General features: G+C 66.5%; 2 protein-coding genes across 3 annotated transcripts; both read right to left on the reverse strand.

Annotated features, from left to right (window-relative positions):
* Positions 1 to 5947: 5947 nt before the first annotated feature.
* On the reverse strand, positions 5948 to 6978 carry GP1BB (glycoprotein Ib platelet subunit beta). The gene is made up of 2 exons (XM_061170540.1): positions 6969 to 6978; positions 5948 to 6733 (listed from the first exon to the last, which is right to left on the reverse strand). Exons 1-2 carry the CDS (start codon positions 6976 to 6978, stop codon positions 6126 to 6128), a joined length of 618 nt encoding a protein of 205 aa, XP_061026523.1. The 3' UTR covers positions 5948 to 6125.
* A 246-nt stretch (positions 6979 to 7224) lies between these two features.
* SEPTIN5 (septin 5) lies at positions 7225 to 15391 on the reverse strand. Of its 2 annotated transcripts, XM_061170539.1 has the most exons (12): positions 15320 to 15391; positions 15164 to 15174; positions 10841 to 10937; positions 10640 to 10726; positions 10278 to 10401; positions 10065 to 10199; positions 9842 to 9959; positions 9652 to 9753; positions 8758 to 8854; positions 8538 to 8673; positions 8318 to 8420; positions 7225 to 8203 (listed from the first exon to the last, which is right to left on the reverse strand). In XM_061170539.1, exons 1-12 carry the CDS (start codon positions 15360 to 15362, stop codon positions 8147 to 8149), a joined length of 1110 nt encoding a protein of 369 aa, XP_061026522.1. In that variant the 5' UTR covers positions 15363 to 15391; the 3' UTR covers positions 7225 to 8146. The 2 variants fall into 2 exon arrangements, with proteins under 2 accessions (XP_061026522.1, XP_061026521.1); XM_061170538.1 differs by lacking the exons at positions 15164 to 15174; positions 15320 to 15391 and adding an exon at positions 11543 to 11915.
* Between the last annotated feature and the right edge of the window lie 348 nt (positions 15392 to 15739).

A 15739-nucleotide genomic window follows, 5' to 3' on the forward strand; every position in this document is an offset into this window, starting at 1 on the left:
CAGGGATTCTGGTGGCAGTGGATCCTCAGCCCAGGGAGAAGGGTCTGAAGGATGACCCAGAGACCACTGTGGCAGAGCCATGTCACCCCAAATAAGGAGAGGTGGCACTGACCCCCCTTGCCAGGGGTTCCCACCCCAGGAACCCACAGAGAAGAGACCTGCAGAGCAGAGGCCCCAGATGAGGGGTCTGCAGCAGAAAGACCCATAAAATAGGGACCTCCCCACCAGGGACTCACAAAGAAGTGTCTGCCCAGGTGAGGCATTTAGTGCCAGGAGACCCAGGGCCCCACAAACAGGTCTGCCCCACTTTTCTCATAAAGCCTCCTGAACTGCCCCTCTGTGCGACGTCCCTGGATGGCGGCGTCCCCGGGCCCCTGCCTGCTCTGGGTCTGTCGCTGGTGCACCTTTGGTGGGCACAGGGCATGGGTGGGCGTGCTGGGACAGGCAGCTGTCAGGGGCCCTGCCCCTCCCAACCCTGCCCAGACAGAAGCCCTTTCCTCAGTATCTGCAGACGGGCTGGAATTCTTCAAGAGCATCTTTAAATAAACAAAGAACAGAGAAAAGCAAACTCCCCAACACAAACCACATCAAAATAGATTTCTACGTAGAAGCAAGGCCGCCCACGGGGAGCCCTTCAGAGGCCAAGGGCGTACAATTCCCAGGGTGATGCCCACACTGCCGGGACCCCCAGCTCCAAGCTGCAGCCTCCCTTTCATGGGTGGGCATGCCAGGCCCATCCACACACCTGGGCAGAAGTGGCTGCCATGGGAACCTTTTACTTCCCCTGGGGTCCGTACCCCCACACCACGGGGGTCCATCAGGTAAAGCTTGAAGGATCCCCTTCCAGCCCCTCCCACCTCTGAGGGTTCCTGTGGGGATGGTCCCAGGGTCCTGTGTGATTGGCACAGAGGCAGAGAGAGCAGCACCTGGGCTGGGGGGTGGGGGACTCTGCTGGGTAGAGGTCTGGGGACCAAGGGCCCTGCACACCAGCCCTCCCCCATGCAGCCGGCAGCCTCCAGACAGGGGTGCACATGGGTGCACGGGTGGGAGAACAGTTGGGAATGAATGAAGGATTGGACGGCGTCCCCCCTCCCCCAGCACGCTGGGGGGAGGGGGCCCTTGCACCCCCTCCCTCCCACGGGCTGAGCCCAGCGCACCTCCTGCCCCTGCATTCTCTGGATCCTCCCCTGTGAGGCAGCTCCTGGACATCTCCAGGAGACCCTCCCATTCCCCACCTCCACACACTGGGTCAGTGCTTTTGACGTCCCAGGGCTCAGGGGGTTTGTTCTGAGGGTCAAGGGGACCGTCCGCATGACGAGGCCCAGGCCAGCCCCCAGGACACTCAGCGCCTCTCTCAGGCACAGAATTCCCAGAGCTCCAAAGATCTTTTGAGACAAGGAAGCCCCTGTCCTTGCCCCTACCACTCTTTGAGACAAGCCAGGAAAGATGTCATGGTGGACGTTTGTGGGTTTCCCCGTGTACAGGTGGCCTTATCTCTGCCACATGGGTCCAGCGGGTTGTCTGCAGGACAGACGCCCAGGGCAGGGATTGCTGAGGCTGGTTCGGCTGGGATCGGGGTCTGAGCCCACCCTGCAGGTCCTGGGAGCATCCTGTGGGCTCTCTCAAGCCTCGCCTGACCCCAGGGGGTGCTCACACCTGTGGCGGGGGCCCACCTGGCCCATCTCTCAGCACCCTTTGTCCAGCTGGCCCTCAGCAGCTGGGGGTGGTGGTGACAGGAAAGCAGGATGGAAGGAGGGACAGATAGCATTTCCCCTGGGGCAGAGGGGACCCCCTGGAGGCTTCACTGGGGAGGACCACTGACCCCAGTTCCTGCAGGGCCAGCCCAGGGTCTCCTGATAGGACAGGACGTCTCCCTGCAGACATTTCCTGTCTGCGGACAGAGAGAAGAGGGAGGATAGACTGCGCATCCAGTGTAGACAGCACTGGGTGTAGACAGCTCTGGGTTTGTGACTGGGCTGCAGAAAGAGAGAGCTGGAGCAGGGGGATCCCCTAAGGACTGTTAAAGGAGGGAGGGATACAGCTAGGGCCAGGCCCAGTCACCAGGGCCAGTGACCCCAAAGACCCCCCTCAGCCTGGGGGGGAGGGCTTCCCGAGAGCCCCCTGCTGATTTATGGTCCTCCAGGGGGAGGGGAGTCATGGCTGCAAAGTCCTTGCTCCCTCCTCCTCTTCCTCCTTGTTGGGGGTTGGCAGGCTGGGTGGGGTGGCTCTCAGCTGGTTTCCAGATGGGCCTGGTGGCGGGGGGTCTGGGGGTGGGAGGTAAGGGGACCTGGCGGTGTCCTTGGGCGGCTGTAGCTGCCTTTGTCTCTGAGGTTGTCTCTGTCTCTAGGCCTGTCTCTGCCTCGGGCTCTGTCTCTGTCTCTCGAAGCCCCCCTTCTCCATGGCGGCACCGGTGGGTGGGGGTGGGAGCTGGTGATTTATCACCGGCTGCCTGTCCTCCATCGGAAACGCTGGGGGTGGGCGCAGACTCTGCGCTGAGCTATGGGCCCCCAGGGCCCCGCCACCCACGCCAGTGTTGTTGCTCCGTCTGGGCGGCGCGCCCACCCCCCATCATGGCCAGGGCTTGGCCCCCAGCCCTTCCCAGGGCCTCGTCCGCGTGGGCCCCTCGAGTCCAAGCCCAGCGAGCGGCCGGCCCCTCCGCAGGCAGGAGGCGCCCACTGGGGACCCGCATTCCGCCGCCAGGTTGGTTGGGAGGTGGCGGATCCCATGTCCCACCCACTCCCTGGGCATCCGGGAGCCAGCCAGCCTCTCACGGTCCACTCCACGCGGCCTCGCAGCCCCCGTCCGCCCGGTGCACACAGCAGGGACTCAGTAAGTGTTTACGGAGCCAAAAAGCGGCGGAGGGCGGAGGGCGGAGGGCTCACCTGGGCAGACCCCCCGCCCCCCCACTCCCCTCCGGCGGAAGAGGTCCCTTATCTTCCTCGCGACCGGCTGTCAGCGCGTGGCGGGGGAGGCGGGCGCCCCCTCGTTCCCCCTCCCCGCCCCCACGGCCGCGATCTGCGGACCCCGGGGCCCGCCCCCTCCAGCCTGGGCAGGTCCTGCTCTGAGCACCGCTCCCCGGCGAGCCTGGTGTCTCTGCGCCCTGCGCCCCTCCGCCCCTCCGCCCCTCCGCCCCAGGCGCCCCGCACAGGCTCTCCTGCAGGTCGCGAGCGCCCTCTGCTGCCGGGCTGGGGTCGCGCGCCCGGGGAGGACGAGACACAGGCATCAGCCCCTTTCAGGGATGAAAACACCGAGGCTCCCCGCCCAGGTCAGGGTTTTGTCTGCCTGGGCCGCCGTCTGGCCCTGCCGGGTCTCACTCTATGCAACCCCTCGGTCGTCGCTCACTAGCCAGGATGTGGTTTAAGTCCCGGGGCAGCCTTAGGGTCCTGCACCACGTGTCTGGGCAGGGCAGAGCCAGGATGCACCCTGCTGAGCACATGTTGAGTGGAGGCCTTGAATAGTTAGGACATAGAGCAGGAAGGTCATGCCTGCCCTGGGAAGGGCTGGGCCTTGATCTAAGGCTGGGGGTCCTGGGAGCCACACCACTGGCCACCCCCCTACCCCCCGGGAAGCTGGGGGGCCAGTCTGTGGTCGGAGGATCCTGGGGCTGCAGGGCAGGGGGCCCTGAATCAGCCAGCCTGGGGGCTGCAGGTATGAGGGGCTGGCAGAGCTCTGAGTGGACCCTGACCTGTTCCCATCTGGAAGGAGTCTGAGGCCCCAGAGGGGACCAGCCTATCAGTGGGGAAGGGACCCTGGGGCAGGTGTGTCATCTGTGAGATGGAGGACAGTGCTGGAGGGAGGGGCACCATAGGCCCTGGAGCTGGGGGAGGGGTGTCCACTCCCCATCCGTGCACAGGGCCATTCATTCAGGGTCCCTGAGCTGGGACTGTTCCAATTCCCCACACTCTGGAGGCTGAGGCCCCAGGGTTAGTGTGTGGAGGGTCAGCTTAGGGTCAGGACTGGGACTGGGGGCTCCAAGCAGGCTGGGCCAGGTCAGCCAGCGAGGCCAGGCCGGCATCCCCCTGTGGTCAGTACCTTGGCCGGAGCGCATCAAAATCATGGAGAACTGGCAAGAGGGAGGGGCAAGCCTGGAGAAACCACGTGGCTCCACTGCCCTGTTGTCCGAGTGGGAAGTTCTTCCTTAAGTCTGACCACACTGTGATGCCAGCCTTTTCCCTCTTTCAAAGAAGCTCCAGTCTTCTGCATCTCCTGGCCCTCGGGGCCCTCATGCCCACCCTCTCAGCAGGACACTGGCCGTGGAGCTGGGCTCCTGCTCACCACTTCTCACAGCTCCTGCTGGGACCTTGTCCCATGGCCCAGGGGGGCCTCCTTCTCTTAGCTTGGGGTCACCTAGGACCCCAAGGCCACTTTCTCTGGGCCCTGCATTTGCCCCCCAAAGGCCTCAGTGAGGAGGAGAGTGGGTCCCAGGGGCCTGGTTTCAGCTCTGCTCCCAGTGCAGCCATGGAGAAAGCTCTGGGGCCCAGCAGAGAGACCCTCCTCTGGGATCTGGTTTCCTCTTCTAGAAAGTAGGGGTGACACCCCCTTCCTGCACCACATTGGGGCCGAATTTAGGGGGTGGCCTGTGGACCTTGCTCTGACAATGACTATTACCTCTGACCCCCACCAGGGGCTCTGGGACACTCCCTGGGGGAGGTAGGGTGGCAGTTTATTTGTACAAAAGGGGCCGCTGTCCCAGATGTGGTGATAAGGCTGGATGGACGGCCAGACAGTCAACTGCAGCCCACAATGGGCCGGATGCCATGCACCTGCCCACAAAGGAGGGGGTGGCTCTTGCCTCACGTCCCACCGGCAGCCCCGAGATAGCATCAGCCTGACCGGAGGGCCATCTGTCTTGTCCCACAAAGGCCAGGACAAAGGCCGTGTCAGTGGCAGCCTCCCCGACCCGGTCAGCGGAGCCGGGGGCCTTCCTGTGCCAGGCAGCTGGGGCTCAGGCCCGAGGCTCCTTGTCAGGGTCCTGTTTGGGGTGAACAGCAAGCAGCCTTCATTGTTCACAGGGCCAGACAGGTGGGGGCCACAACTAGGACGGGAGCAGGACCCCAATAGTGGGAAATGCATCAGCCCCTCTTTGGGTCCGCCAGGCCCTCATTAGCAGCCTGAGCCTCACTGGGACACCCACAGAGGATTCCCAGGCCCTGGTGGCTCAGCCTGGATCCAGGGCTGGGACGGGGAGACAGGGACTGAGAAACAGTCAGAGGTGCCTTCCTGCAGGAGGCGGCGGCCAGGTGGAGGACACGATTCAGAGACCCTGCAACCCCAGGTGCCTCCTCACCCCTGCAGGGAACTTACGTGGACCCCAGCTCACAACGCTCGCCCCCTCCTCACCTGCCCTCCAGAGCTTCTCGCTCAGATGCCCAGGAAGCATCTGCTGGGCCACCGACCGCCCTCACCATCCCCAGTGCACCCCTGATACCCTGAAAGCTGCCTGTGTGGTGCAGTCACTGCCTTCAGGGAAACCTCACACCCTGGACTGTCCTCAGAGCCACCTGGAAGACCCTCACTGACTCCCGGAAACCGCCACTCTGAGCATCTGCTCTTTCTGGCAACTACACTTCCTGTGGGGTCCTCACCGTCCCCACACTGTCCTGTCCAGTGTCCTCACTGCTCCACAGTGTCCTCACTGTCCACTGTCCTCACTGTCCCCTGTGTCCTCACTCCCGCCAGTGTGGGCACTGTACTTCCAGCTCTTCTGTGCCTTCTCACTAGAACTTCTGGGAGAGTCGGTGGCAGGTGAGTTCACTCCCAGACCTTGCGCGCACCAGAAGGTGATTTTGGGTGTATGAACATGCGATGTGTCCCCTTGAATCATCCCCGGAGCTCTTTCTGGGTTTGAGGGGGGGTGGGATTCCGAGTCGCACGGTGCAGAGATCGGTCGGATGGGGAGCAAGGTTTATTCGCACTGGAGATGGCGTGGGGGCCTCGACTGGTCTGGGCAGCGGCTCGCCCCGGGCCCGCCTCGGCATCCAGGTCCAGGGGGTGCGTGCGTGTCGCCAGCGGTGCGCGCGCAGCAGTGGGGCCCCTGCGCGCGGCCGCGGGGGGGCGCGTCTGGGAGATCGTGTGGGCGGAGGACGCGGCCGGAGCGGGGGCGGTCAGTGGGCCGGTCGCATGGCTCAGCGCCAGTCGCTCGGCTCGGGGGTCGCGGGCTCCGCCGCCAGCGGGGTAGTCAGCGGCCACCGGCGTGCGGCGCGGGCGCGCAGCCTCCGCAGGCGGCACAGCAGCAGCGCCAGCAGCAGCGCGTGCAGCAGCCCGAGGCAGAGTAGCAGGAGCTGCGCCGCCAGCGCCCCGCGGCAGAGCGCGCCAGGCGGGCAGGCGGCGCGCAGCTCCTCCTCCGCCAGGTAGGACAGCAGGCGGCCCCGTAGCGCGGGGGGCGCGGCGCAGTGCAGGTCGCGGTAGGGCTCGCGCTCCAGCCGGCCGGCCAGCCAGGCGCGCAGCGGCACCAGGTGGCAGTCGCAGCGCCAGGGGTTGGCGCCCAGGTGCACGGCACGCAGCACCGGCAGCGCGTCCAGGAGCCCCGGTGGCAACGCCGTCAGGTTGTTGCCCGTCAGCACCAGTTCGGTCGTGTCCGGCGGGAAGGCGGCCGGCAGCGAAGCCCACGTCAGCCCGCGGCGCCCGCAGTCCACGCGCGTCCCCGCGCAGCGACACGGGTCTGGGCAGCCAGCGGCCGGGCGGCCCGGCGGCGCGAGCAGCAGAAGCATTAGGCTCAGCGCCCCGCGCGGCCCTGGAAGGGAAGCGCCGCGGTGAGCCCGGCCCTTGGGGCTCCTGGGCGGGGTCCCAGGGCACCCGCGTGCCCCCCACCACCCGCGAGCCTCTCCACCCCGACAGCCTGGCACACCGGCTGGAAGTGCCCTTTAAGTCTGACCCAAACCTCTCCCGACTACAGCCCAGAGGACCGAGCACCTCCCCACCGGACTCTACTCAGGGAGCGGCCTGGCCCGGGCAGACCCCAGACTCACCGGAGCCCATGGCGAGAGGACAGCGGCCCAGCTAGCTCTGGAGCGCCAGGCAGCGGCCGCAGAACCGGGCGATAAAGCCGCCCCGCCCCTGCCAGGCCCCGGCGCACCCGCCAAACCGACCACAGCCCGGTCACCCTTCAGAAATAACCCGGAGGCCAAGCCGGCAGCGCAGATAGAGGGCTATCGCCAGGCTGCCGGCCGACCGGGCTTCCGCCCCACTCGCTCCCAGGGGCGCACGGAGCACTCGGACACCCTCTTCGACGTTCACCAACATTGTTCTCCTGTCACCAGGACAGGACGCAGCATTCACAACTGAACAAACTGGAGAATGGAGCTTGGGGGCAGGGATCATGCGGGTGGAGGGATGGGGTACCAAGGGCTCAGGAACCCGGGGCAACAGTGCTGCTGGGGGGAACAGGCCTCCAGCGACCAACAGGGAAGGGTGGTCCAGGGATGGGGGTTGCCAGTTTGCCCACCACCCACTGCTCCTGGAGCCAGGCCATGGCCATGGGGGAGGGGCGTAGGCATTCACAAGCATCCCAGCCCCATTATTCCTCCCCAGCAGCCAGCTGGCCTCCTAATGTCTGGAGGGATCCTAATTGCTTCGGCTGTCCAACCTGCCCGCTGAGCTACCTGGTGAGTGGGTGAGGAGGTAAGAAGGACCTGGCCCACCTCAGCACAAAGTGAGGGCTCCCAAGTTCACTCTGCAGCACTGGGCAGGGAATAGGCCCATGATCCCACGGATCTGCTCCCCTATTCTGCCTTGGTTTACCCGCCCATCTGAGTAGGGCCTGGAATCTAAGTGCTGTGACCTTCTGGGTTGGGGGGAGATCTCAGAAGTCACCACCCAACTTAGCTCCTGCTCCCCCAAGGCCAGAGAGGGCTGGTTGTGGGGGCCATTGTCCAGGCCCCTTGGAAGCAGATACAAATGAGGGGAGGGGCTGATGCTGAGAATAAATTAGGGTTGGCTGGGGGCTGCGACCCCGCGTCTCTGGGTCAGTTCAGGAACAGTAGGGAAAAGTCCAGGTCTGGGCCACTCTGGAATTGGGGTTGTGTCCAGGCCTGTTGGCGATCCAGACGAATCCGGGGTCGAGTCCAGGACAGTCGGGGTCCAGGGTTGGGAAGGGCCAGCCTGGAAACTGGCAGTATATCCATGGCAAAGTGGGGCTGTGGTGGGGTCACTGGTCCTGCATTTGCTGCTTCATTTTCTGCAGCATCTCCTGCATGCGCCTTAGCTAGGGGGGCGGGGCAGGAACAACGGAGGGCGGGGTGAGAAGTGTGATGGGACTGGGACGGGCCTGGCCCTGTCCCCACCCCCAGCCCCTGCTCCTCCCCTGCTGCCTACCAACCTCCTCATCTTTCATCCTGATGAGCTTCTCCGTCTCAGCATCGGGGGTTGGCAGTGGCAGGATGGGGATGGGGCTCTCCATGCGGCTGTCCTGCGTCAGTTTGCTGCAGGGTGGACACCAGGGTTAAGCTGCTGGGGGTTGGGCTGACCCTCGATACCCTGTGGCTCCCACACCTCTGGGTGGGGGTCGGGGCAGGTCCGAGGGCGGGTGGGTCACGCACCTGGTCATCTGCTGGATGCAGTGCGCTCGGTAGTTCTCGTAGTGCACGTCGCACGTCACGTCCTTGAGGTCATGCATGTGTGTACGGATGAGCATGTTGCGAAGCTTCACGAAGTCGCAGTGTGCCTGGTTCTCCACTGCGGGCAGGGGCAGGCGGTGGGTGAGGCGCCAGCCCAGGGGAGCCTTCCCACCCAAATGCTGTGCCCCAGGCCTCGACTCACCCTCCACGATCCCCCAGGGGTACAGACGCCCCCGGACCCGCTGCCCCTTGGCCTCCACCACCGTGTTGCTGCCGATAACAGCGAAGGGTGCGCTCTCCTGGGGGGGCAGGTGCAAGGGCTCACTCCCAGTTAGCATGGGTGTGGGGTCAGTGGTGGGAGAGGGGCATGGGCACTAGGCACCTGGTCCGCCCCTCCAGAATCACCATCAACAACCTCTCCCCAAAGAGACCCTGTTGTCCCCACCTCTGGCCTCTCTGTTGCCAGCTGAAGCCAGAACTGGTGCAGCTTACACCTTAGGGCTTTTGCTGGGCCGTGCCCATCAGATGTACCCCCCCTCCTGATACCCCCCCCCAACAGCCACTCCATCTAGTGCCTCCCCATTCCTTTCCCAGGGCAGAGCCCATGCCTCCTGTTAGTGATACCCCTGCTGACTTCGGGGTGAAAGGTCCACCCTGCTCCTGGCTCGGTGGCCACCTGTCCCCAGCTTGGGCTTGCCATCGCCACTCTAACCCCTGGAACACTCAAAGCCACCCCCCCCTTCCCCTGGAGCTCAGAATTCTGGGAGCCAGGACATGCACAGGCCTGGGGCCATTGGACCAGGCCCTTCTGCGGGTGAAGCATGGCGAGGGGGCTGAGCGAAGGGCCAGGGTGGGGGCCTGGCCAGTGGCTGTGCCTTTAGGTCCTGGCAAGCATTCCATGACCTATTAACTACATGGGGACCCAACTACACAAGCCAGCGGGGGACCTGGGCCGCCCTAGCCCCAGCCCCAGGTGAAGACTCTATGGCCTGGACGAAAGACTCCTGCCCCCCAGATCAGACCTGGGCCCTGGCCCTCCTCCCGACCTGGTGTAAAGTGGCCTCTGGGTCCCCTACCCCCAGTGCTGCAGCCTCACCTTCAGTTCCCGGTCCTGCTGCTTGAAGTCCTCGTCCTCGTCCGAGTCACACTCAGGAAACTGGTACACGTGGATCCCAAACTTGTCGATCTCCTCCCGGATCTGCGGCAGGCAAGGGCCATCAGGTGAGGGGCTGGTGCCCTTGGCCCCACCAGAGTCCCGGCTGCGCCCCGCGGCCGCACAGGCTCACCCGCTCCTTCAGCTTCCGGATCTCACCGGGAACGAGACAGTCAGCTTTGGCGATGAGGGGCACGATGTTCACCTTCTCGTGCAAGGCTTTCATGAAGCCCACGTCCACTGGCCGCAGCCTGTGGAGAGCAGCCGGGGCGAGGGGCTCATGGGGTGGGGGTGGTGGGAGGGGGCGCCGCAGGGATGGGCAGGACCCGCACCCCTGGCCCGGGGCAGCCACCTACCCATGCCCAAAAGGGGAAATGAAGTACAAGCAGCAGTGCACACGGTTGTCCTGGATGTTCTTGCGGTTGAGGCCGCTCTCGTCCCGAAAATACTGCTCAAACTGCTGGTCCACGTAGTCGGTGATGGGCTTCCAGCTGAGGGCAGGGGGCACATGAGGCCAGGCTGGTGGCTGGTGGCCAGGGGCCAGGGCAGACCGGGCAGGACTTCCTCACCACTCAGAGTTGTTGACGGCGTCCCCGAAGCCTGGCGTGTCCACAATGGTGAGCTTCAGCTTGACCCCCTTCTCCTCAATGTCCACCGTGTGCTTCAGGATCTCGACCGTCTGGCTGATGCGCTCTGTGGCAGGGCGGGTGGGGGGATGGTTTGGAACAGGCTTTGTGACCCTCACTCCCACCCCGGGCAGCCCAGACCCTCGTTCTCATCCCTGGCTATGTGGCCCGGCGGTGATCTGGACCCTGAACGGGAGACCCATGCTTCGGGGACAGAGGAGCAGGGCTGGACCTGGAAGGAGCCCTCGGAGAGGTCACCCAGCAGGGGATGGTGGCAGCTCCAGGGCCGCGTGGGGCCCACTCACCCTCAGCACTGAGCAGCTTCCGCTCCTTGTACAAGTCAGTCAGGAAGAGGCTGTGTACCAGCGTGGACTTCCCCAGGCCCGACTCCCCTGCCCACAGGTGCAGTGAGAAAGTCGGGTCAGGTCCCAGGTCCCAGGTCCCAGGCCCCAGACAGAGCCTGGCTGCCAGTGCCCCCCGCCCGCCCTGGAGGCCGGCCCACTCACCCGCCACCATGAGCGTGAAGTCGAAGCCCTTCTTCACAGACTTGCGGTGCACCTGATTGGGCAGTGTGGCGAAGCCCACGTACTGCTTGTCGATGTCCTGGCGGGGGCGGGGGGGTCAGGGGCACGCTGGGGTTCCTGGGGCAGCCCAGTGCCTTGGCCCCTACCCAGCTCAGGCCAGGGGGCAGCAGGGCAGGGTCCCCAGGGAGGGGGCATCTCAATGGCAGAAGTGGGTGAGGGCCTGTGGGCAAAGGCCCTGGAGGTGGAAGGCAGGTGGGGGTGGAGGGTGGAGGCGCCCGCGAGGGCTTCGCAGGGACTGAGATGGAGTCTGTGTGCGTGTGGAAGGGGGTGGTAGGCACAGTGGGCAAGGCGGTGTCCCCCCTTGGGTGGTGGGCAGAGGGCACCAGGACCCAGACCCCTCGGACACGCCCAAGGCCCTCAGAGGCTGGAGAAGCCCCCACCTCAATACTCACCCCTCCCGAGTGTAAGGGGTGGGAGGCCCCGTCTGGCCCCGATCCAGCCGCGGGGGTGGCTGGCTGCGGCGACGGCGGAGCAGGGGCTATTTATAGACAGCGGCGCCCAGCCTCCCGCGGCCTGCGGCGCCCACCCCAGGACCCCGGCCCGGCAGCCCCTGTCGAATCCCCAGTCCGTGCGCGGGGGCGGGCGCACAGCTGACCCACCTTCCGCTCCCCTCTCCACACACACCTTGAGCCGCCTCTGGGCCTGGGTCCGCGGCGACAGCAGCTGCTCCACCAGGCGGTCCTGGGGTGCCGCCAGCGAGTCCATCGCAGCGACCCCGGGACCTTGCCCGCTGCGCTGGGGCCCAGAGTGCGTCAGGCCCACCCGGCGTCAGCCGTGCGCCAGGGGCTTGCGCCCTGTGCGGCCTCAAGGCCCTGTTCTCGCCCCCGGGCTATGGGTTACGGGTTACGGACGCGGGAACCGAAGCCCGGAGGGGCGGCGCTCACGCGATGCCGGGACCCCGAGGCCACCAAGCCGCTCGTCCGGCCCCAGGCGGGCCTGCCCCTGGCACAGGCGGGCCCTCGCGCCGGAGAGGAGCGCGCGGTCTCCGGGAGACAGTCGCCTGGAAATTGGGCCGCGCGGGCGGAGCCACGGAGCGGAGGAGGGCAGGGCCCAGCTCGGCGGGCTGGCGGGCGGCTGCGCGCGGAGCGGCGCGGCTCAGGCCGTCAGTCCAGCGACTGCACAGCCGGGTGGGCGGGGGGCCGGGTCCACGGCCGGGTCTGCGCTGCCGCGTCCCGCCTGCCAGAGGGCGCCCGAGTACGCCCCCATCCACGCGCGCGCCCGGGGGAGCCCGCCCGGTCCCCCTACTCTCCCGCGGCGGTGTCACAGAGGCGCCCCCAGCTACCCACCGACGCACGGCCCGCCCCTCGCGTGTGTGCGCGTGTGTCTGGAGAATTCTTACCGCCGTGGCCGCCGAGAGAAGTGGGGAACCTGCGAGGGCAGAGCCCACCTCCCCACCCAGGCCCGCGGAGGCTTACGCTGGGGGAAGGGAGCGATCAGAGCACTAGATGCCCAACCCCTACCCCCACCTCTGCAAACTTGGAAGCTGTGGCCAGTGCGTAGCTCCACAAACCCGCTGGCCAGTCATGCGCTGCCACCTCTGCCCCCACACAGCCGCTGCCAGCAGAGGTAGGGGGTGCTGGAGTGAACCCCTCCCCCTAAGGGGGACACTCCCTCTGAGCTTCCACCTTGCTCTCACTTACAGGACTGGGCAACACAGGGCCTGGAGGGCTCCAGCCAGCTCAGCCCTCACACCTGTGCGGCCACCCCAGGGACCACAGGGGTCTCCTGAGCCCCCAAACCCTTCCTCACTGACCCTGCCCTCAGGACCCACCAGAATCTGAACAAGCCAGCACCAGCCCGGTGGCAAGGGAGGCCTGCAAAGGAGTTGAGGATCCAAAGAGACATGCCCCTGGACTGTGCGTCAGTGGGAACTGGAGGCCCCACAGTTCTCCCCCACCTAAGCCCTCCCTTCTTGGCTCCCCGCTTAAGGGGCCTCTGTCCCCCTGTCTAGGCTCGTGCTGCTGCTGTGTGGCCTGGAGGCCGCTGGCACCTGGGGAGGAGGGGTGGGCCCACTGCTGGGAACAGGGAAGCCTTTCATCCGAGAGGAGGGGGGGGAGCCACAGGCCCCAGCTCCCCAGCCCGCCCCCAGCCCTGGCTCTGAGAAAGCCTCCGCGCTGGCCCCAGCCCTCCACCACGCGGACCTGCGAAGGGCCTTGGGGCTGAGTCCCACCCAGCCTCCACGCCCGGCTCCAATTTAGACATGGCCCCTCGGCCCAGTTCCTGCCCGGACAGGCTGACATCTCGGGCCCAGGGCATCTCCAGGAGGACAGACAGAGCTGGCACCCCACAGCCTGGTGCCTGACGGGCTCGTTGCCCCCAGAAGGCCTCAGTTTCCCCATCGGTAAGGCACAGCCTCAGTGGAGGTCCGGGTCAGGGGGACAAGACCAGCTCCCTGCCTGCCTGCCCCATCTCCTGACTTCGTCCAGATGGGGCCTGGGGATTCCCTGGGGGATCCCCAAGGAAGGGGCCCTTCCTCTCCCTTTCTCTGGCCCCCGAGGCATAACAAATACTCCTCAGGACTTCCCGAGCCACAGACACTGCTGCGCCCACCTCCTCCCCACCTCCTCCTGGTGCCTGACACTCTCGAGGCATTTCCATTCTTAGAATCACCCCAGCCACCAGAGCCAGTGAAGGCCCCACCACTGCTAGAGATGGGGTGGGAGTTGGGGGAGGGGGCACAGAGGGCCACCAGAGCCCTCCCCAGTGTCTGAGATGGGTGGGCACAGAGGGGGCCCACAGAGCTCCCCTGCCCCCTTTCCCAGAGTGCAGACAGGCTGAGGCTCAGTAACACCAACAATGGAACAGCAAAGTTACTGCGGGCTTCCGGCTCCCCCAGACCCACGGGGAGCCTTCCCCAAACACCGGGCTCCCTGGCCCTGCTCCCAGGGGACCCCACACCCCACCCGCATAATGCTCTCTCCCTCTGGTCCTGGGAGCAGGGAACAGGTAAGGCTGGTCCTAGCTGAGCTCCAGGAGGGGCAGACAGGCCTGAAGGGGCTCAAGCCTCAGCAGGAGGGTCCCTGAGTGCCCACAGGCCCAGGAGAAGGGGGGGCTGGTCTCCCAGGCCTTCCCTCTTTCTCTCCCTTGAACAATAGCCTGGTGGCAGTGTGTCCCTGCATCTCCTTCATTGTTTGACCCGCCACCATGGGGAGGCAGCTCTTGGTCCGGGCTCCCAGGGAGCCCCTTGCTGGCAGGGTGAGGTGGTTGCAGCCCCTCCCCGTGAGCCTCACCCATCCCAGGGTGGGGCATATCCCTGCTAGGGGCCTGGCACTGGGCAGGAGTGACTCCCAGCCCCCACCCCACCTGCTGGGCCACTCCTGGCCCGCCTGCCGCACCTAGGCCAAGACTTTGGGCTCCACCCAGCATCCACCCAGGGTGTGAACCCCCATCCCAGATGAGGGTTGCCAAGGCCACCCTGGTGCCAGAGTTGGGCTCTTCTTTTCTGCCCTAAACGTGGCTGAGCTCAAGCCAGAGAGGCCTCCAGCAGGGCTGCCCCAGAACCCCCAGCTTCCCCCGGTTACCCACCCCCCCACGCCCTCTTGGGGTCTCCTAGCTGTTTAAACCTGACCTCAGCTAGGTTCACAGCGAGTGCCCAGGCCAGCCTCCTGTCCGGCCCTCTATTCCTGGAGACTGGGGTCCAGGCCAGCCCTTTGAGAAACCAGTTTGTACCCCCTAGATTTGAAGACTGGTGCTGAGCACCGGGATGACTCAGACCAGGCCCTGGAGGCTCCCAGTCTGGGGAAGAGGCCTGGCCACAGATCAGCCCACTCACATTGGTGTGTGTGGAGAGGAGGCATAAGATGCACAGAAGTTGGGTGGGGTGGCCAGAAGCTCCCCTGTGGGGCTGCTCAGGGACTGGCCCTGGCTGGTGGACTCGGACCCCTCCCCCAGCCCGTGGCCTTCCATGACCATGGCCTCACACAGGACCCCCAGCACACGGCCACGGGCCAGGTCAGCAAGGAGAGGCTGGCGCTGGACCAGTGGGAGAGGGGCACCCGGCCCATCCCCCAACAGGGGAGGAGCGCACGCCATGCCTCGAGGGTCAGGAACCAGGCCCGGAGGCACTGCGGCCGCTCCTCCCCTCTGCAGCCCCGGGTTGGCGCCACTGCCCAGGCTGACAATCGGTTATCGGTTATCGCGACAGAGCGGGATGACGGCCGGCGGGGGCGGGGTCGCGTTGGGGCGCCGCGGCGTTGGTGGCACAATGGGTGACAGCGGGCCGGGTGAGCGACGGCGCACACGTACCTGCTTGTCCTCTGCGGGGTCGGGTCGGGGGTCGGGTCGGGGTCCGGGCCCGGGCCGGCGGGCGGGGGAAAGACCGAGACACACGGTGAGAGGCGTGCGGGCGGCGGGGACAAAGGAGTGCGCGCGCGCGCGCGCGCGGGCGGGCGCCGGGCTCACCTGGGGTCGCCAGCTTGCTCTTGTACCGCAGGCCTGTGCTCATGGTGGCCGCCGGGGGAACGTGCGCGCGGGCGGGGCGGCGACGAGCGGAGGCCGAGGCCGGGCTGCGGGGTGACCGGCCCCTCCGCGCCGCCGCCCGCCCCGCCCGCGCTCCCGCCAGCCAATCGGCGCCCGCCGCGCCCACGCGCGACCCGGCGCGGCCAGCGGGGGTGGGGACCCAGGCGCCCCTACAGACCCCGCGCCCGCTGCCTGGGGCGACGCCCTCGCCTCCCGCCGGCCAGGCGCCCGGACACCGCGAGACCCGCTCCGCGCCCACCCCCGCGGCCGCGCCCCCTGCCCACCTCCCCTCCCCGCTGCCGGGCCCCTGCCCACGTACCCCGCCCTCCATCCCGTCCCTGCCCACAACCCGCCCCCCTGCCC

Source organism: Eubalaena glacialis, chromosome 15 (genome assembly GCF_028564815.1).
Source record: "Eubalaena glacialis isolate mEubGla1 chromosome 15, mEubGla1.1.hap2.+ XY, whole genome shotgun sequence".
NCBI lineage: Eukaryota > Metazoa > Chordata > Mammalia > Artiodactyla > Balaenidae > Eubalaena > Eubalaena glacialis.